Source organism: Sinohyriopsis cumingii, unplaced genomic scaffold (assembly GCF_028554795.1).
Source record: "Sinohyriopsis cumingii isolate HCF-2022 unplaced genomic scaffold, ASM2855479v2 utg002140l, whole genome shotgun sequence".
NCBI lineage: Eukaryota > Metazoa > Mollusca > Bivalvia > Unionida > Unionidae > Sinohyriopsis > Sinohyriopsis cumingii.
Window position 1 is genome coordinate 98,905 of NW_028316139.1, and position 22,245 is coordinate 121,149.

The 22,245-nt window shown below is 41.6% G+C and overlaps 1 protein-coding gene across 1 annotated transcript in view; it reads left to right on the top strand.

Annotated features, from left to right (window-relative positions):
- The first annotated feature begins 583 nt into the window (after positions 1-583).
- LOC149770993 (uncharacterized) overlaps positions 584-22,245 on the top strand; it is a 45,868-nt gene continuing 24,206 nt past the window's right edge. Inside the window, exons 1-2 of the mRNA XM_089948921.1 lie at positions 584-615; positions 1,525-1,652. Of these exons, the coding sequence (XP_089805047.1) occupies positions 584-615; positions 1,525-1,652 (160 nt within the window). The remainder of the gene's footprint in view (positions 616-1,524; positions 1,653-22,245) is intronic.

Below are 22,245 nucleotides of genomic sequence, written 5' to 3' on the forward strand. Positions count from 1 at the left end.
TGTTACATAATGCAATCACTGTTGTAGAACACAAGCCCTGTTACAGAATATAACCTCTGTTGTAGATTAGAAACACTGCCGTAGAATATAAACACTGTTGTAGATTATAAACACTGTTGTAGAACACAAGCCCTGTTAGAATATAAATTCTTGTAGATTATAAGCACTGTTATAGATTATAAACACTGTTGTAGATTATAAATAATGTTGTAGATTATAAGCACTGTTGTAGAATACAGGTCCTTTTGTAGAATATAAACCCTGTTGTTGAATATAAGTACTGTTGTAATATACAAGTCCTGTTGAAGAATATAAATAGTGTTGTAGGATACGGATGGAATAGACTTCCGGTTGCAAAATGCAGCACTCCTGCTATATAATACAAATCATATTGTTAGAATACAGGTGGAACACAGGTCACGTTGTAAATGTGGTGTCAATGTTATCAGCCAATCTGTGTAAGTTATTGAATACAGTTATCCACATTTCTAATATTTATGTTACATTCTCTCAGTAAATATTAAACAAGTAATAAGTGTTATAATCCAGACAATGATTGTGTTATAACACTGAATCTGCCACTATGTCATATGGTGTAAATGTATGTGGTATAAGGTATAAACACTGAATCTGCCATTCTGTCCTTTCGTGTAAATGTGTGTGGTATTAGGTATAAACACTGAATCTGCTATTTCGTCATTTCGTGTAAATGGATGTGTGATTAGGGGTAAACACTGAATCTGTCACTCTGTCCTTTCGTGTAAATGGGTGTGTAATTAGACGTGAATTCTGAATCTGCCATTCTGTCCTTTCGTGTAAATGAGTGTGTTGTAAGGTATACACACTAAATCTGCCATTATGTCATTTCGTGTAAATGTGTGTGTGATTAGGGGTAATCACTCACTATGTCGTTCTGTCCTTTCGTGTAAATGTGTTATAAAGTATAAACACTAAATCTGTCATTCTGTCGTATCGTGTAAATGAGTTTGTTATAAAATATAAACAATAAATCTGCCATTCTGTCCTTTCGTGTAATGATTGTGTGATTAGGGTTAAACACTGAATCTGCCATTCTGAACTTTTGTGTTTTCATCAATATCAGCTTTGAATAGCTATTAAGATAAGAAACAAACAAAACAACCCCCCTCCCAAAAATAAAAGAAACCCAAAAAGAATTGTAGTATTTAACAGTCATCTCTAATAAAGACAGTGTCATAACCTATATAATAGTTTGTAAAATACTGATTAGATTTTAATATTCTGAAATACTTTTCATTAACCAACTGTTTCTAACAGATACACTGAGGATTCAAAGGTGCACACATTGAAACAAATATCAGCGAGAACATACGATAAAAGATAATGACGACAATTTCATTATGTCGAGTACAAATATTTACATGTATGAAAAGAAGCTCAACTGAAATATTTTTTGGATATTGATGTTCCATAACAGTATTACTTCAACGTCTTTCATTCTGCTAATGTATTTAATATTCGATTAAATTGCACGTCCTATTAAAGTTTCCCATTTCTTTGCGGAGATCCTGCAAACGTCTCTAGTCTCGTGGCATATGGAGAGGATCGAGTTTGCTGCAACTACACACTTCACAGAAAATTTGACGTTCAAGGCAGGGAGAGAGACTGCTGTGGTCTGTTTTAGATTTCTTTCTCCGTCTTAAGAAAGCTTGTAAATATATTTTGTATACACGCACGCACCTAAGTACGTTCATACATACATATGTTTAATTCATCTGCATCATTTCTTCATTTTTAATATATTTATATTTTTTTCATAATTTTTTAATCTAATAAGCATTGGCGACTGTAAACTAAAGATAACTAAAAAAAATGGTGTCTTTCGGTGCTGTGACATGTAAGTATTTCCCAAAATAAATTAAAACAAATGAATTTGTTTTCTTCTCCAATAAAGGGCATCATTAGAGAGTTCTAGATTGTCTTGTACATTGATGAAAGAACAATCGTGTACACTTTATACTGATTGCAAAGGCCATATTACAAATAAATTATTACTGTTAAATCCATCGTGGTAGGCCGTTCAAAGTACAAAATGAACAAATATATATGCCTTTTTCTATAGTTCAAAATATTAATGTTCATATCCTCGAAGGAGTGCACAATTTACTCTTAACAGGTGATAACAAAGTTTAGGTGGGGTGAGTAGTTAAGTGGGATACTATACGTACAATGGGAATTAGCATTACGGAGACCCCTGGGACAATATACGTACAATGGAAATTTAACATGGCGAAAAATCGTGGGTCAATATACGTACAAGGGGATTTAACATGGAGAAAAATCGTGAGACAATATACGTACAATGGAAATTTAACATGGAGAAAAACGCTGGGCCACTTTAGGGACAATGGGAATTTAACATAGAGTTTGGGTCTGTCTAGGGACAAGGGAAATTAACATAGGGAATAGAGTTTGGGCTTTTGGGATTTTTTTTTTTTTTTTTTAAAGTTTTTTTTAAATTTAAATTTAAATTTAAATTTAAAAAAAGGGTAGGCAATGGAAAGGCTATCTCTTTTCGAGAAATATGGCTGGCCCTGAAAAGGGCCTTTGGGTTTTCTTCTGCTTCTAGTTTCTTCTTTTTCTCCACCAAGTTCTTATTTTATCTCCAACACTCTTTCTCTTCTTTTCTTTCTTTTTTTTCTCCTGCTCTTCTTTCTTCTTCTCTTCCTCCTCTTCTTTCTTCCTCTTCTCATTTTCTTCTTCTTTTTCAATCTTTTCGTTCCATTTGCTTATTCTTATTCTTTCCTCTTCATCCTCCTTCTCCTCCTTTATCTCTTTCATGACACCACTAATCTTGTCCTTTACCTTTTTTAAGTTATTAATTTCCATCTTTACACGATGGGGACTATAGGAATAATGGTCTTCAACCAGTCTTATCAACATCTGCTCCATCATTCCTAAGTTGTCTAAAACGTCTTGTAATGTTTGTATTTTGTCCATTTGGTTAGAAGCCATCTTCTTTTTTTATTCTTTGCAGAATGGTTTGAACGACGAATACTGTGGGTTCTTATACTTAAAGCGCGTACGTGAAGGAAAACATCCCCCTAAAACGTAAAATTGATCTTACCTAGATCATGACCAAACAACGCGCGGACGTGAAGGAAAACATCCCCTACTTTTTCATTTCATATAATAAAACCCAAACTATACTCTCCACATACGCTAAGAAACAATAAACAAATCCATAATCTACTATCCACACAATCGTACGTGAGCGGGTACAAACACAAACACACAAACACAAACACACAAACACATACGCTAAGAAACAATAAACAAAATCCATAATCTACTATCCTCACAATCGTACGTGAGCGGTTACAAAACCCAAACTATACTCTCCACATACGCTAAGAAACAATAAACAAATCCATAATCTACTATCCACACAATCGTACGTGAGCGGGTACAAACACAAACACACAAACACAAACACACAAACACATACGCTAAGAAACAATAAACAAAATCCATAATCTACTATCCTCACAATCGTACGTGAGCGCTTACAAAACCCAAACTATACTCTCCACATACGCTAAGAAACAATAAACAAATCCATCTACTATCCACACAATCGTACGTGAGCGGGTACAAACACAAACACACAAACACATACGCTAAGAAACAATAAACAAAATCCATAATCTACTATCCTCACAATCGTACGTGAGCGCTTACAAAACCCAAACTATACTCTCCACATACGCTAAGAAACAATAAACAAATCCATAATCTACTATCCACACAATCGTACGTGAGCGGGTACAAACACAAACACACAAACACATATGCTAAGAAACAATAAACAAAATCCATAATCTACTATCCTCACAATCGTACGTGAGCGCTTACAAAACCCAAACTATACTCTTCACATACGTTAAGAAACAATAAACAAATCCATAATCTACTATCCACACAATCGTACGTGAGCGGGTACAAACACAAACACACAAACACAAACACACAAACACATACGCTAAGAAACAATAAACAAATCCATAATCTACTATCCACACAATCGTACGTGAGCGGTTACAAAACCCAAACTATACTCTCCACATACGCTAAGAAACAATAAACAAAATCCATAATCTACTATCCACACAATCGTACGTGAGCGGTTACAAAACCCTAACTATACTCTCCACATACGCTAAGAAACAATAAAGAAACCCATAATCTACTATTCACACAAACATACCTTAGCTCTTACAAGCACCAACACACAAACACATACCCTCACACTATCTTAGAAAAGAGTTAGTGTTTATATTCACACTACTCTACCTACACATTGGCAAATTGATGGTTATTTCTTTTCTAGAGTATTGGGTAGCCCTGAAAAGGGCTGTTTTTTTGGAACTTCATGGACACCTGGTTAATGGTGGCACCTTCCAGGCCTGGCGCCACATACACATCTTATCCCCCAGTTACTTTTTACTTTTTTGGGGGAGAGAGCAGAGGCAGGATATGTCGCTTCAGAATCCCAATTTTCGCTCTCTGGGATTCTGAAATTTATTCTTCTTCTCTTCTTTTCCTTCTCCTCCTCCTCTTCTTTGTTTCTTCTCTCCTCCTCTTTGTATCTTCTTTCCTCTTCTGCTTCTTCTTTATATCTTCTCTCCTCCTCTTCTTTTTTTCTTCTTTCCTCCTCCTCTCTTATCCTTCCCTCCTCCACAATGGCTTCCGCGGCCAGTTCATTCAACAGGCGCCTGGCATATTCCAGATGCACATGAAGTTTCAACAGTTTAGACAGTCTCGTGTTCATTTTTGGTGTTGATCAATCAACAAGGGTAGCTAGACTGCCCAGCGAGTTTCAATTTATAGTGAAAGCGCGGACGTGAAGGAAAACATCCCCCTAAAAAACATAAAATTGATGTTACCTACATCATGACCAAAAACAACAACGCGCGGACCTAAAAGAAACACTCACTCACTTTTTTATGCTACCCATCACTATTTTAAAATTTTTTATAAATCACTTCATTAGACTATCCACATACGCAAAGCAATCCAATCTAACTCCAAATATACACCTCAAACACCAAAACAAACATGATTTTAATCTACTATTCATACCAACTTACTTAAGCACTTACTAACACACAAACACATACCCTCACATTTTTTAAAAAAGAGTTAGTGTTTATTTTCACACTACTCTACCTACACACATTGGCAAATCGATCGTTATTTCTTTTCTAGAGTATTGGGGTAGCCCTGAAAAGGGTTGTTTTTTTTGTTTGCTATGGCATTCTTTTTTTAGTTTCTAAGAATGCGATGTCCTCTGAGGATAGACTTTCTGGCGATAGGTCTGCTTCTTCGGAAAGAAAAGAACTCTTTGGTGTCGATACGGCAATCGACAAAGCCTCTGTCAGGTTCAGGTTGCTGCTGCTGCTGATCTTGTTGTTGTTGTTACTGCTGTCTCTGAAGTCTGTACTTCTCTGTCCATTCTTCTTTCTCCCTGTTCATTTCTTCTCTGAAGAGCTCTTCTATCAGGTCTTCAGTGATTTTTAACATTCTCACATTCTTTATTTCTTCTGGCTTCGGTATCAGACTGTGTCTGACCCTATGCAAATTCACGTAGGCTTCGTTGAGTTTAGCTAGTTTGGAGCACATCTTCTTAGCAGGATGAATCGACAATGGATGGTTAGACTGGAAACAACCCGGTTCTTAAAGTTAAAGCGCGGACGTGAAGGAAAACATCCCCCACACGGTTTTTGAGTCGCAACGTTTAGTGAGTGTCATGAGAGGGATAGTAAGAAATGAAAGAGCATCAATCCAACATTCTTATAGCTAAACAAAAGACAAAGGCATTTTTTTTCAAAACACAACATTTTTTATTCAAAAATCACTTAACACTAAACAACAACTCTAACATTTTTAACAATAATCCAACAATATAACATCAAACAATTTTTTTCAAAACACAACATTTTTTTATTCAAAAATCACTTAACACTAAACAACAAGAACTCTAACATTTTTTAACAATAATCCAACACTAAAAGTTTCTCCACTAGGTAAAGAGGGATACCAGTCTTCCATGGTTTCTAGTAATCTAGGATGACTTCTCTCAAACTGTTGATTTCTATGGTATTATCGAATTCTGCATACAGGATGACGTTCACCGTTTCATCAGGGTCTCGGTCTTTAAACTGAATTTCCACACGAATCTGACCGGATTTTATAGGGTGGAAATGTCCCTCGTCGCTGCCTTGGTCTGGAGTGAAATCGAAAGCCCACAAAGCGTAGCCTCCTGCATAATCCTCGTACGTAATACCGTGACTGGTATTGGTTCCTAACTGTCCGGTGGCTTCGTACAGGGACAAGTACGATCTCAAGTAATTCTTCTTGGTAAAGTCAGGTTCGAAAGGTCGGGTACACAAGGTCTTGCCATCGCGACTGACTTCGATTTTGGACACGCCAAAGTGTTGAAAGTAGAAAGGATTTTTTTCGGCAGCTCCGTTGAAGGCTGTATTCTCGACGATACCAACGATCAAACGTTTGGGTAACTGTCCTTGGAACAGATGATCTTCGATCATGGATCGCTGTCCCTTGGGAATGGTGAAGGTTTTCACTTCCACGCGTCGTATGGGATACTTGGCGGTCGTTCTGCTCAACGTCTGACTGATGTCGTTTCCCACTTTAGGTAACACTTCCACACGGCGTACGTAGAGTCTGGCTTCTAGGATTTTGGTTTTGTAACCGTCACTATCAGCCATCAAATGGAAAGCGGCACTGCTACGATTCAGTCTCAGGCGGACATCCACCCCGTTCAGCAAATACTTTTCTTGCAACCACATGTCCAAATGCAAACGATCCATCAGTTCTAAACTTGTGTCGGTTCCCGTGATTCTCTTTCTTCGTTCTACAAATCCATCATTGTTGTCTTTCTTTTCATCAGTTTCCAATATTTCAAACTTGGTAGGTTCGTCAGCTTCCCATACCACACAGGCATTGAGATGAGTGTTCTTGGCATCTATTCCGTACGTCAAGAGATTTTCCAGGTAGGCACGATAAGGGTAAGTATCCATGCTGCTACTGACCAGTTTGTTATTCAAGTACAAGTCCACTCCACTGAACAAGGAATGCATGAAATTGTTGACGGGAGCTACTGCTTCATCGTCTATAGCACCTCCAGTCTTATCTAGAATTTTGACTTTCAGGTACAAGTAACTGCTATTCAGATCGATGTAATCTTCGGGCTGTCCTTTGATTTCAAACTCGATGGGAGCGGAATCGGTCAGTGAGGAGACGGGGTGAAATTCCACCCACTGGGATTCTTGCATGGTCATCATGGTGGGGGGCATGGCAAACAGATCCAGTTCCGTCTTGGAACAAGCGCAAGATTCTCGTTGCATCATTTTTTTGTCTCTTTTCTCAATAATCGAAAACGTCTAAGTCTCGAACGGTTCTTCTTTTCTTGGCCTTTCTCGCTTGAAGTCTGGTGAAAGGGTGTTTTCTTCGTCGTCTCTTTCTGCCTTGTCCTTGCTGAATGCCTGACTCGGTAGCGTGCAGGGCATTTATAGGTGTTTCTCGTTGGCCTAAAATGTCTTTGCCCGTTTGCAGCAAGACATTTTTGCCTGCCCTCATGAAGGCTTCTTTAGGGTTTTGTTTGTCGATGATGACATTTTGGAGAAATTCTTTGCCTTGCGTCAGTGCCGCATCTTTCAAGGCGTGCAATCCGCGTGTCACCATCGGTTTCAACACAGGGGCCACCGAACGAAAGGCCGATTTTAACATGTCTCCTAAGCCGTGTCCTCGCTGTCGAGCAACCCCTCGGTACACTGGATACATGACTTACTTACGAGTCGTGAGAGAACCGTTTTCGAAAATGGAGTTTCACCGTGACTTTTCCTTTGGTGAATGGAATATTTTGTCCCAGATCTCCTTTTATAGCAATGTTGACCGTGTCCAAATACGACTTACTGACAGGCAAATAGTGAGGATGGACAAATTCGCGGTGGACGTGGTAAGTGTTTCCACCTTCCTCGTCAGCGTTCGTGGCAGAATCCACTTTGAAAGGAATGACACGCATTAACGGTACGGAGGTGTGTCCCACCACGTTGTACTCCACCACATCGGAATACACGAACATCAAATTCAGTCCTTGGTTCAGTTCTACCGGGGCACGAAATAACTTGCTAAAAGACTCGTTGTCGTAAACGATGGGTAATTCGTTTTTCTTGAGCATGGCCTTTCTCATGTCCATGTCTCCGCCCAACATGTCAAACAATTCAGGACAAAATAAAATGGACACGATTTTACTTCGTTCAAATTTCATCAAGAAGCGACGAGCTGCTTTGTGGTACTCCATGGTGACATTTTTGTTGACATGCTCCAAAGCTTTCAGAAACACGACATTAAACCTGGAGGTTATGGTGCTGACCAAATGTTGACCACTAAAATAATAGCCTGGGGGAATGAACAAGTGATAGGTGGTGTACTTTTGTGTACGGGTTTTCTTGTCATATTTGACATTGCTATCCATCCACTGTTGCATTTGCTCGTCATGAACTTCCACATCAAAAAAATTTTGATTGGGAAGGACATTGAGGACTTGGGTCGGGTGAATCATTTCTACTAAAGCCACTTCCCAATGGGCTTCGTGATCTAACTGGATGGCCTGAGGTAATTTGGCCGTGTAACAGCACAACGTGTTCTTGGGAAACACCTCCATGGAACTGTCACTGGGTAAAGTTAAGTAAAATTGGTTTTGGTGACTCATAATTCCAGAGTTCTGTGGCTGTCCGAGGGGTTACTGGACGTCAGAGGCGTGTCTCCGTCTAAAATGGGGTTCTGGTTGTGATTGAAGTGGTGTATGGCACTGGCACTGGACACAAGGTTCCAGGGGTTCCCGTTCGAGGTGAATTTCAGGGAGGGATTAGGAAGCAGGTAACCGATGCAACTGCTCAATAAAATGGTCCACAATTGTTTGTCTCCTTGTTGCAAACTCAAATTGGCGATGGCTGCCCCGATGACACAATACACCACGAAGATTTGGCAGAAAAAGACGATTTGCGTTTTAGGCACATGTTCTCCACACCACACCCACAAGGGTTGTTTTTGTAAATCTTGCACAGAAGAACTAGGTGAAGGAGGAGTGGTCGACGTAGCTGCGTCTGCTGTGTGAAAGGGCATGATGGTCACTTCTTTTTATAGTCGATGACTTGCGAAGCGTCGATCCAAGAATCGAAACTGGGTGGATATCCTTTCCAGCGTACTTTGACTTCTTTGACACGTCGTTTGCCCACTTTACGGGTTCTGCGTTCGAGAATGCTTTCGATGTCGTACACATCGTCTTCTTTTTTGGTCACACGTTGTAACTCGGGCAAATAAAACGTTCCTTTGAGCACTTCTCCGTTCATGTCTTCCAATTTATAGACGGCAGGATGACGGCCATGCACTCGTCCAGTGACGCGAAACAATACGGTCGTCCAGTTAGGTAAGTAACCTTTGTGGAAAGTGCGTTTGGTTTTGCCAATGCGCACCCAATCTCCTACGGTCAACTCTCCACTTTTCTTGGGGACAGCCCTCGTCGGGGACGTACCAAACAGGCGCTCAAACACCAACATTTCGTTGTCGGGAGTCACGTCTTGCGGGGCACGTCCAATGCTTCGATGGTAAGATTGGTTGTACGCTTGCACCAGGTGCGGTAAGATGTCGATGTACTTCAGAGTGTGGTGATGCGTAAAATATTTCCACATGCGTTCTTTCAAAGTGCGTTGAAAACGTTCCACGATGCTGGCTTTGGTTTCGGGATTCTCGGTGGTAAAAAAATGAATGTCACGTTTCTTTAATTCTTTTTGGAAAGCTTGGTTCAGAAATTCGGTACCTTTGTCCGTTTGCCATCGAAGAGGGTGACGACCGCTTTGTTTCAACACTCGTTGCAGGGCTCGCACTAACTCGCTGCTCGATTTGGAAGTCAAGGGCACGACCCAGGCAAATTTGGAAAAGACGTCGATGACACAAAACAAATATTTGTAGCCACGATTGTAGCTGGCCAAATGAGAGACATCGGCTAAATCGGCTTGCCATTGATGATCGATGCCTTCCACTCGGGTGCGACTTCTGGCAAACTTGCGTCGAATGGGTTTGTGTAAAGTGTAGGTAGCTTGTTCTTGTAACCATCGTTGCACTTGAGGTAAACGGAGACTTTTCAGTCGAGTTTTGGCAGCACGATACAATTTTTGAACTCCTGCGTAACCTGCAGGATGCGAGGGATCGTAGTAAATGCTGGCTAAGACTTTTTCCATTTTTTTTGTGTTGGTTGGTGTGTTAATAAGACACCCACTCTTGGAGGATGCTACTCTTTTTCTCTTGGGGTATTTTCTTGGATTGCAATGCTTTGCGTGTGCGGCCAGCAATAGGCGTCGAAGAGGAGAAGGATGTCTGAGCGGGGGATATCGGTTCTTGTTTCACTTCTGTCTTCACTTCTGTCTTCACTTTCTTTTTCTCTTGTGAGGAAGAAGGGGTGGCCATCATCTTTTTAATCCATCCAATTCTGGAGGTAGGTGGTGCTGTTAACTTGCGTACTTTTTCTGGTGGAGTTTGAAACCCTTCCTCTTCTTCTCCTTTTTCTGTCTTGGTCAGGGGTACTGGTGGTACTGGTACTGGTACTGGTACTGGTGATGGTGCTGGACTTTTCATCAAGCTCTTAAAATCTTTCAGAGTGGGTAGAGCTGTTTCGTCTAAAGCTTTCTGGTGAAAGAGTTGCAGTCGTTGCAAGAGTTGACAGTACTTTTGCGATTTTTCTGTTTCGGACAAATCTTGGCGATCCATCAAGGACTGCAATTCGTGTTGTAACTGGGACATCTCGCTCAAATGGGGAATGGGAGGTAAATGCGGGGTGCGTTGTTCTCGCCACCGATGGTATTCCATCCATCGTTTGTAAGGCACTAAAGCTAGTTTTCGTCCTTCCATGGGGTTGTCAGGGGTCGATTCTGAGATCTTGGGACTTCCGAAGGCCTTTTTATCTTGCTCCCACCAGTCCTCCCAACATGGTTCCCAAGACTCCTTTCAGTATGGGGCCTAACAAGAGAGGTAAAATACCTCCACGTTGCACTAACATCTTTTTTTGACGAATGGGAATTTTCTTTGGAACCATTTGGCGAAGAACGTGACGATGTTTGCTTAAGCATTGTTTCTGGTGTTTGGACAAAGGGATCGTGCCTTTCAAAACGTTCAAACAACATTCGCACACGGTATCGATGACCTCTTTGGAGGCCGTTTGAATGAGTTTTTTTCGTAGGGGTGGAGAAGCTTTGGACAGGACAGATAACATGTCCCCATGTTTGGCTAAACGTGGTGGCAGTCCTTTCCTTTTCTTTCCTTGGGGTTTTCTGGAGGGTGACATCTTTGAGTCTTCAGGAGCACCGAAAAAACACTGATACCCGACTTGGTCACAGGCCTTTTTTATACTGGAACGCGTCGCCACTGATTGTCTTTACGTCGTATCAGTTTGAGGACAGGCATGACACGTCGTGCAGGGGTACGCAACGGACTAAATCGACCCAGTTCTTGCTTGGACAAATCCAGTAAACTTTGTAACATGCCCGATCTTTCTTGAACTTTGATTTTGGGAGAAGGTACTTTGTGAGCAGCAGCCACTGCCACTAAATTGGAAGGTCCTGCCACTGGGGAAGTTCTTTTGGGGGTCATCAACGGAGAAGTTCTTGGTGTGATCAACGTCTCCAAGTACTCTTCAGTTCTGGGTGTCATTAACGGAGAAGTGGACAAACGTGAAGCTGCCGGAGACGCAGTCACCGCTGTGGCAGGTCGTGGTTTGCGAGTGTAAGGTTGCGTCCTGGCCGAAGTGCCTCTCTTGCGACTAGTTTTCTGTGGACTTTTCTTTTTCTGGGGGCTTCTTTTCTTTTTCCGGGGTGGTGTCTGGTCAGAGGAGGGTCCTGCCACTGGAGAAGTTCTCCTTGGGGACCTGGTCTTTTTCTTCTTGGGGCTTCGTTGGACTTTTGTCTTGGGTATAACTTTGGGGGCATTAGGATCCCATCTTAAGAGTGAGCGAATGATGACCCCTCCTAGAGTACCGCTCCCTCCAGGTTTCAAAATGATTTGTTTTTTGATTTGAGTGTCGATGCGGGGATCGGCCAGTTGGACCAAAGCGACTTTGTTTCGATCGAAAAAGCGTTTGGTTTGATGAGGAATCTGAATGATTCCTTGGAATAATTGACGTGCCGTCACCGTGAACCATCGTAAGACTTCTTTGAGACTAGCTTCTAAGACACGAGCTCGTGTTTGTGGATCTTTTTCTCGACTGATGCCATACAAGGCACGAATCAATTTGACGGGAAGATGCGACTGAAGGGACGTCATGTTCGCACTGAGAGTGAGACAGACGAAAAAGGGTCTGAGGTTTTTATAAATTTTTTTATGGGGAGTGAAATGAAGTCGAGGACGGAGACGTGTACAGGACAGGCCCTCCGTCTTGGCACCAGTGGTGAAACAAGTGGGTACGAAATCGCAAATCCTCGGGAGTCGTAGGTTTCAAATCGACGAGTAAATAGGCGTGTGGAGTTTGAGTGGCATCGTCGTACGCCTGAGTCAGCCAAGGCGTTCCTAACTGTTTGGCTAAGACTTGCACTTGCGATTTATCTCGAGGGCTTTTAAACAAGACCACGTAATGCGCATTGAGATTGATGGTGCGATGGGCTTTACTTTGTTGAAACAAATTTTGGGTGATGTAAACGACACTGGCATTACAGTGATGCCCTTTGCGCGTGAACCACAGTTTAATTTCTTCTTCGTCTTCTCCTAACATGTCGTCGAAAATGACCAAATGGGTTAGACGGGAGTCAGAGACGATGCCGTCGTCTTCTTTAGGAATGCCTTCCACAAACACGATGGAATCGCCTTGACTTTCTCGCAAGAGGCTGTACGCCGATTGCCACTCTTTGTAACAGCACACGATTCGTTGAGGGGGTCGATCGATCAAATGATGTTTATGTTCGATCAAACGTTTGACGAATTCGGTTTTGCCTGAACCGCTAGGTCCAGCAATGAGCATGTTAAAGGGATGGCGAAGATACAAAGCCTCCCAACTGGCACGATCTAAGTGTTCGTCGATGACTTTGACAGTAGAGGAAGAGGGAGCAGAGACAGCAGAGGTAGCCATGGTGTGAGAAATGTCACTTGTGACACGAAAAACAAACAAGACAAGAGTTTATATACTTTTTCAGAACACGTTTATTGAATGTTTCAAACATGAATACGAAAGACAAAAATGCATAAAAGCCAAAGGCTTAAGTACAAGAATAAAAGGCACATGATAACCATGAACGTGGAATAAACACAAGTGTCTGTACAACATGTTTTGGGTAAAGTTCTAACCAGTTCTACAGTAGGGGTAAGGTCACACAAGTGTCCTCCCGAAAGGGTCTTTCAGGCCTGTCCACGACAGTCCTGTCCTGGGTGACGGGTTCTTCTGGCACCGTCACTAACACAGGTTGAAAAGTAACTTTTTTCCTTGAATAACTCTCGTGCATACTGGGCCACCTCTTGTGTCCAAGCCTCAAAACCCTGGTCTCGGTGATGTCCAACATTTGACTCCTAACCAATCTGGTTTCTTCTTCGTCAACGACATGGTAAGTTACTTCAATGAACAATGAACTATCGATCTTGCGTAGGGTTCCTTTTCATATAGAGACCAATACCAACGTGACCGTACGGTAAGGTGAAGTGATTGGGAAGTCGCACTCGCTTCTGGTATACAATTTGATAGACTTTTTCCAAGGGTCGACTGACGATGTGGTGAGTGGGTAAACGTACAATCTTGTTCGGTTGATAGGTGGTCACTTTAAAGTTTCCATCCTCTCCCGATTGCAAGGCTTCTTTCAATACCCCAAAGTTGACCACTCGACTGGTACGATGATTCAGAGTCAGTCCTTTCACTTTGCACGTCGTGTGCACTTCTCCTTGTTTGTCCCGGTATTCGTAGCCGTAATTTTTGGGACCACCACTGACGAAACTTAGAATCTTGTCGTCGGGATGCTCGTCTGTCCAGGCTCCTAAACGGTCTCCTTCGATGTCAGGGTGCTGTTGAATCGCATGATGGATGTAAATGCAACTGTCCATGTCAAAGTACAGGACGCATTCTTCTAACAGTTCTAAAGCTTCGTACAATTTTAAGCGAGCATGAGCTGTCACGTAAGCCGCAATGATGACATTTCCAAAAGGGTCGTCTTGTACAAAGTCCAGATCTTCTTCGTAATTGACCAAGATCAAATCCTCTCGAACGACGTCCACGTGTTTCATGTATTTGGTTTTGTCGTGAATCATCTGGAAGTAGCGGGAAGGTTCTGTCAAATATTCCGTCTTGGGTAAACACGGTCGTTGTGCCATTTTACCCCACAAGCAATTTAACATCACTTTGGCAAACGATCGCCTGCCTTCGTTTTTTTCGATGTGGTCTAAAGAGATGCCTTCTTGTGCGTAGTATTTCTCTTTGAATTGTATTTGGTCTTCGGGAGTGTGACACCAGGAAGGATAGCCGCTGGCTTCTTGCTTCAGTTTCAAAAAGGCATCCACGTAGTCGGCGAAAATGCCTTTCTGAGTAGGGTCACCCTTGTGGTACTGTTGTGTCTTGGGAAAGTGGCAAATTTCGTACACTTCTAACAGTTGGTATCCCATGTCCAGAGCTTTGAACAATTCTACGCTGACCCAGGTTCCCGTCAAGGCACGTTCTTCCTGGCTGTGATGGCAGGGTTGGTCCTGGTTGCACGTTTCGGCACAAGTACGGCACAATGGAAACATCAGTTTGCCTTGACAATGGTGACGTAAGACGGGATGGTATAGGTTCGTGGGAGGCAAAACTTTACACTTGATCAAGCCTTCGTATTGTCGAATGTTTTTCAGGTCGATGTGTTCCGTGAACAATTGCGGGTGCCCTACAGGAAGCGACAATATTTGCACACGTAGGGATACAGCGAAGACACGTCCAAGTATTTGATTTCTTTTCGTTTCTCTTCGTCGGCTTGGTACAGCAAACAGGTGGCATTGGTCCTTCCTCCGTACAAACTATCCCTCGGGTTCAGCGGGTCCATGAACTGGTAACTTTCCACGAGGCGTTTAAACTCGGGATCGGTTTTCAAACGGTGATCGTACTCGTGTTCCCACATTTCCACCACTTGGTATCCTTGCTGTTCTAACTTTATGCGTCGCTGACAAGTGTCCTGGTACAAGTCCTCCATGGTTCGTTGCAAAAACTGATTTTTAGTGTCACGGTCAGGGTAACAGACGGGACATCCGTGAAATAAGCAACCGTTAAACTCGTACACGATCTTGGGGTTTTCTAAGTCCCAGCCATCTACCGAATACGTTCCGATGGTCTTTTCGCCTCCTCCGTTGCGGGCATGCTGAATCCATTTGTCTTCCTTGTCGCACAAGTAATGTAACCAACGTAGGGCTTTGACCGAGTATTGATGCTTGACATAGTGGGTCGTTTGAGGACTGATGACAGCCACGGTGTTTTCAGGCATGAATCGTTGGCGGTACACTAAAGAACACGCTTTGGCAATGGTGCAAGCTTCTTTCAAAGGATCGACCCCTCCGTGTTCCATGAACAGTTCTCGAAATTTTCCACAGCAACGCCGTAAAATGTCCACGTCGGAACGACAATACTTTAACATTTCTTCCTGAAAGTCGAAAGGGTCCGAGGCGTGAGCTTGGTACCAAGCGTAGAAAGCTTCTCGTTGTTCGGTACGCATGTTGTAGAGGTCGTAATAGTGAGCCTCAGGCAAATGGGGTAGAACAGCATGTTGATTGGCTTCCGTATTGAAAAAGTGTGGAAAGTACCCTTTAGCCATTTCTGTCATTCCAAACGTTTTAGGCATTCGGCTCAAAGGCATGGCCAAGTAACTCATCGAATCTTTAAACTGTACTTGTCCCACTTGCATGAAAATGGTTTTGGCTCCGTTCAAAATCACTTTAGGACGTTCGGTGCCATGTTCCGTATAGTACCTCAAAAGAAACTGTCCATCGTATCCGGAGAAATTGTGAGCCATCACCGTGGCGTGACGATGACAATCTCCGTAACGTTCGATGTCCTCTTGGCTCCACGTCTTGTCGATGGGGTCTAAGACCCATTGGGCAAAATCGGCTAACGTGTTTGGTCCCCGAAAGATTTTTTCACGTCCTCCAGGAATCTTGCTGCAGTGAGGGCAATGACTGAAGATAGGTTCTTGAATGCACTTCTCGCACGCTCGATGAGCCACGCAGAAATTAGGGATGTGAATGCCAGTCTCTTGCATGCATTCGAAATCGAAAAAGATGAAATTGCCTTTCTTCTTGTGACCGTCCTCTTTCTCTGGTGGGGGTTGGTATTTATGCACGTAACATTCGTGTTCCAAGTCCACGATGTGGTGACAAATGTGACATTTTTTCTTTCCTCGACATACGTGTGCCTTGGCATTGTTGGTAAGTATGCCTTGTCCACACGTAGGGCACAATCTCAGGAGTTGACAAGCACATTTCTTCTGTGAACCTTGTGTTTTCAAATGTTGCTGGTAACAGGCAGGGCTGACAAACGTCCGCAGACAAGTCGAACAAGGCATTGGTTCTTCGCTCAGACAGGGTGGAGAGGCCAAACATCCTGGGCATTTCAATCCACAATGCTTGTGTTGCTCTCGATTGTTATAACCATAATCACATTTCTCACAATAATAACCGTATCCCAGGAATCAGGTGATACTGGTAATGGTATCGAAATGGTCATCGTGATGATAAACATGAATGTATTTTCCGTCCTGAAAATCCTGGCCTCGAAACAACAGAGACCCGCGCATTTCTTGAGGGTGCACTTTCAAGGTGTAGCGTGGAGCTAGGGCATCTTGCAATTTTTGCATCTCAGGAATGCCACAGGGTGTGTCTTTGGACAGGCCAGCTTGTTGCAACAGGAGTTCTGCTTCGTTTCGTTGTTTGGCTCGATCGGATCGTTGAATAGTGTTCCAGGTTCTTTTCCATTCTGTCGTGTCGTTCTTGTTGGCATAGGTTCGTCCCACCACGATGGCACGGGCTAAACACATCTGGTCATGAGGATTGTGAATTTGGACAAGACTACGCTTAATGCTGGGAAGCTCGTTCACCAATAACATCTTTTTGCGTCCTGTCCCTTGAGGAAGAGAGACGTGGGCCATTTTCAGTGTGGCTTTACCATCGGTGATGTCAAACTGGTCATTAGATTGTTGTACGTGTTGAATCTTGTCCATGGTTTTGGAAGGGGTTAGTTCTGCAGGTCTGCTAAACTCGATCCAAACAGGGGATTTCAAACCGTCGTGATCTATGGATAGTGTCAAGCGATAGTAGTTAAGTGGGATACCCTAGGGACAATGGGACTTAGCATTAAAAAGACCCCTGGGACACTCTAGGGACAATGGAAATTTAACATGGAGAAAAATCGTGGGTCACTCTAGGGACAATGAGAATTTAACATAGAGTTTGGGACTGTCTAGGGACAATGGGAATTTAACATGGGAATAGAGTTTGGACTTGTCTAGGGACAAGGGGAATTGAACATGGGGGAATAAAGTGTGGGTCTATCTAGGGACTAGGGAAATTTAACATATGGAAATTGAACATAGTGGGTCTGTATAGCGTCAAGGGGAATTGAACATGGTGGGATTGTCTAGGGACAATGATGGTAGAGGGTCAAACACAACAGAGACAGAAACATACATACACTAGTACAAGCGTGAGATTTATATATAAAGCATTACCAAGACCTGAAATCTTGCTGGGGTGTTCAAAAATTTGCATAATTGTAATGATGCTATAAATAGCTATAATCAAGGAAATGCTCAACGACAAAATGGATGTGACTAAAAGTAACGCTAAAATGACGAAATTGTCCCAGAATTTAAAGGAAAATAAACATATCCCTGAAAATTAAGTTACAATGGTTTAGACTAAAATGGATAAAATTAGTAACTACTTACAATATCAACTTCTGTGACGATCGTGGATAAATACCTATGTATCGATAATCAGCTGAAATTCCTATGAAATCCCACTATCTATTTATAGCTCCAACTTGTGGGTTTTTCCTTTGGAAAATCCCACTATCCTTTTATAGCCTCAGCCTGAGTGACGTTCCTGTTTATGAATTCTAGTATATATGTATAGCTACAAAATGTGGAAATCCCCAAGTCGATATTTATAGTCTCAAAATTTCCAGCGTCAGTGACGTCACTGTACTGAACACTAGGGGATAAATGGCAACAGTGTTGCAAGTGGCTGACCTGAATACGCGCTACTGTAGGTAGGTAGGTAGAGTGTATCTGATAGGGATAAAGTGAGTTTTATAGGGACAAACAGAGACCAATACACAAACACACACACACACACACAACATACGCGCGCAGACTCACACAAACACACACACACACACACACACACACACACACACACACACAGAGGGAAGAGGAAAAAACAAACCCCAAATATACTATCCACACTCGGGAGGAAGAAAAAAAACAACCAAATATACGATCTACACAACGTACGCGAACACACACACATACACACACACACACACACACAGATGGAAGAGGAAAAAACAAACCCCAAATATACTATCAACACAGAAGGGAGATAATACAAACCCCAAATAAACTATCCACACAAACGTACGCGAACGCATACAAACCCCAAATATACTATCAACACAGAAGGAGATAATACAAACCCCAAATAAACTATCCACACAAACGTACGCGAACGCATGCAAACCCAAAATATACTATCCACACAACGTCGCTAACGCATACAAACTCCAAATATGCTATCCACACTCGGGAGGAAGAAGAAAAAACAACCAAATATACGATCTACACAACGTACGCGAACACACACACACCCACACACACACACACACACACACACACACACACACACACACAGAGGGAAGAGGAAAAAACAAACCCCAAATATACTATCAACACAGAAGGGAGATAATACAAACCCCAAATAAACTATCCACACAAACGTACGCGAACGCATACAAACCCCAAATACACTATCAACACAGAAGGGAGATAATACAAACCCCAAATAAACTATCCACACAAACGTACGCGAACGCATACAAACCCCAAATACACTATCAACACAGAAGGGAGATAATACAAACCCCAAATAAACTATCCACACAAACGTACGCGAACGCATACAAACCCCAAATATACTATCCACACAACGTCGCTAACGCATACAAACCGCAAATATACTATCCACACTCGGGAGGAAGAAGAAGAAAAACAACCAAATATGCGATCTACACAACGTACGCGAACACACACACACACACACACACACACACACACACACACACACACACACGCACACCACAGAGGGAAGAAGAAGAAAACCATTATACACTATCCACACACAGTGAAGAAATAACCCTTTATATATACTATCAACAGAGAGTGAAGAAAATAACCCATTATATTCCATCAACACAGAGTGAAGAAGAAACAGTTTTTTGAAAGCACCTAAACCCTCACCTGCAATGACCAACTCTGCCAAACACCTACACCCCACCCACCCCCACTCCCAACACTACAAAACCCATTTAACCCGTTATTTTATGGCATCAGTGTGTGATTTAGGAAACATCAAGACACAAAATGATGGACGAATAGACTGACTATTGTTTACGGACTTGCATGCCTAAAGAGCGTGCGTGAAGGAAAACATCCTTCCATTTCAATTCTAACTAAAACATGATCCAGAGGGATAGAGAGAGGTGAAAGAGCACAATTTCATAAAGTGTGAGTAAAAACAAAACACGCCATCCTTATTATACAATGTCAAGACCAAGAGACACTTACGTTTTCTTTCTGGTCTATTCTCTTTTAGAAGGTAGTATGAAATTTCACATCAGGGCCAACGCATCGGCTCACATTGTCAATTTTTCCATTTCCATGTTTTTACTGGCACAAGTTCTTCATCATCTTCAATTTCTTCTTCTTCTGAATCCCTCTTCTCTGTTTCGTCTTGTTTTTGTTTCTTCTCTTTTCTCGTAGGGCACTCTGAATTCCAGTGTCCTTACTCCTGACAACGATATTAGGTATCTTGACTTTTGTCTCTCTTTCTTAGACGAAGCAGGTATTCTGGAGACAAATACCCATTTACCTTTGCAGATATAGCAAACTTCATTAGCACTTACACACTTTCGTATGACTCTCATCAAATCAACGACCAAAAGAGTAAGTTTTGTTGCCACTTTCGCATGTGAATTATGCTTTCGTATGACTTTTAGCAAATATTTGACCAGCAGGTCGATCTGTGCTGACTCTTCCATCTTCTTGATCGTTTGAGAGCGGAATGAATACTCTGACGCTAAGATACTCTCCTTATATACATGGACCCGCTGCGTATGAAACCTAGTCAAATGTAATTTTGCAATAAGATGAAACGATTTCATTGAGGAAGTAAAAAGCAATGATGTACCGTATCGCCTCACACAAAACCTGAAGTTTTAGTTCAAATCGGTGTCAGCGATTTCGAAGACGACATAACTGAGCTTTAATCAATGCTCTCCAATTATGACACAAAACCACGAGTCCTGATTCACGCCAAAAGAAATTTCGTTCGGTCCATACAAAATAGTATCATATCTGAGAAATATTTCGTATATTTCTTCCCTCCAAAACTGAGAAAGACGGCTTACACCTACAACGTAAATGTATGAGTTCAAGTAGTGCGTAAAACTTAGTCAAATTAAATTTTTATAGTCAAGACGAAACGATCTCTTTTCGAACAAGAAAGCAGACACCAAGCGACAATGGCGATCCGTGTCACACAACACTTTTCCAAATGTATATTATCAGAGGTTTGTTCTAGCGATCTGCACGGTTAAATTAAATGTTGATGTATTTTGCAATAAGACGGACACAATTTCCATGGGATCGCCCATGGTACGATTGTTCGTGCATTAGTTTAATTTTTAAAAATATTTTTTTATATAAATCGCCTATAGGATAGACCCAGTAAAGCGTGGCCATACTTAAGTCAATTCGAAGCGAACGCGGTAAGAAAATAAGTATAGCCAATGAAATGGCTTACAACGGGTGATGCATTGTTTTGTTCTAGGGCTGTGTGGCATAATAATCCCTATGTTCTTGCGTTGTTACCATTACAGTGCAGACAGACTCAAATGTGAACTTACAAGCCCTCTTTGTGTGTGTTGTACCATTTCCTCTTACCACATCAAAATACTGAGCGTCACAGTATTGGTTCGCGTTTTCAAGCTGACCATTTTTTTATATCTCACTTAAATATTTCGACATAAACACTCACATCGGTAGAGTCAGAACAGACGTGTTACAGTATTGAGGGGTATGTTATCTTTTCTTTTTCAAACTAATAAATTTGGGGTTTGTAAGAAGTAAAGAACCGAAAGTACAGTGAAACTCAAGGATGATGACCCAATCTGTCTGTCTATTGATGCGTGTATTTACTTAAGAAGAAATATGACCTCTAAAACACAGAGATACGGCAAGCATGATTAGATTAAACACAACGATGTTTTCCTTCACGCCCGTGTAATTTAGAGTTTCAATCGTCTTTGAAGACAAACTTGGTTTGCTTTTGTAGGGCTTGAAATAATAAAAAAACTGAAAAATCTTAAGCACTTTGCTATAGATAATTTCATCAACAGACCAAACAACATAAATACCGTTACAACAATAGAAAGCCTTAAATCTTCTATCAAAAAGAAATGCATGAAAAAAATTAAAGATTAACGATAACTAACCAATGAAACCGAATTTAACAAAGGCAATAACATGTGAAGAAATGCCTCTCACTTTGGAAAGGTAGGCGAATGTACTCTGTCATGCACCGTCAACTTGAAAAAAATTATAAACAGAGAGAAACCTGAATTCAAAATTCAGTTGTTTCTTTTTCTTCAAAATTATTTCGTTTCTTTTTTTTTTTTTTTTTTTGTTTCTTGGAACAAATCTAAGCACTAATATAGAGTGGAAAAGGGAAAATGCACATACAAGCTTTGATATTTCTGAAAAAAGGAGGGGATATTCCTAACGTTCATAACCACCTATATATGCTTGGACTTGTCTGTGACTTATCCACAAAACAAGATATACATATTTCTGGTCAAGCTGCAAGTGTGTGCGTGTTTTTGAAAATGGTAAAAATTGGATATACAATTTTCTCATGACACTTATA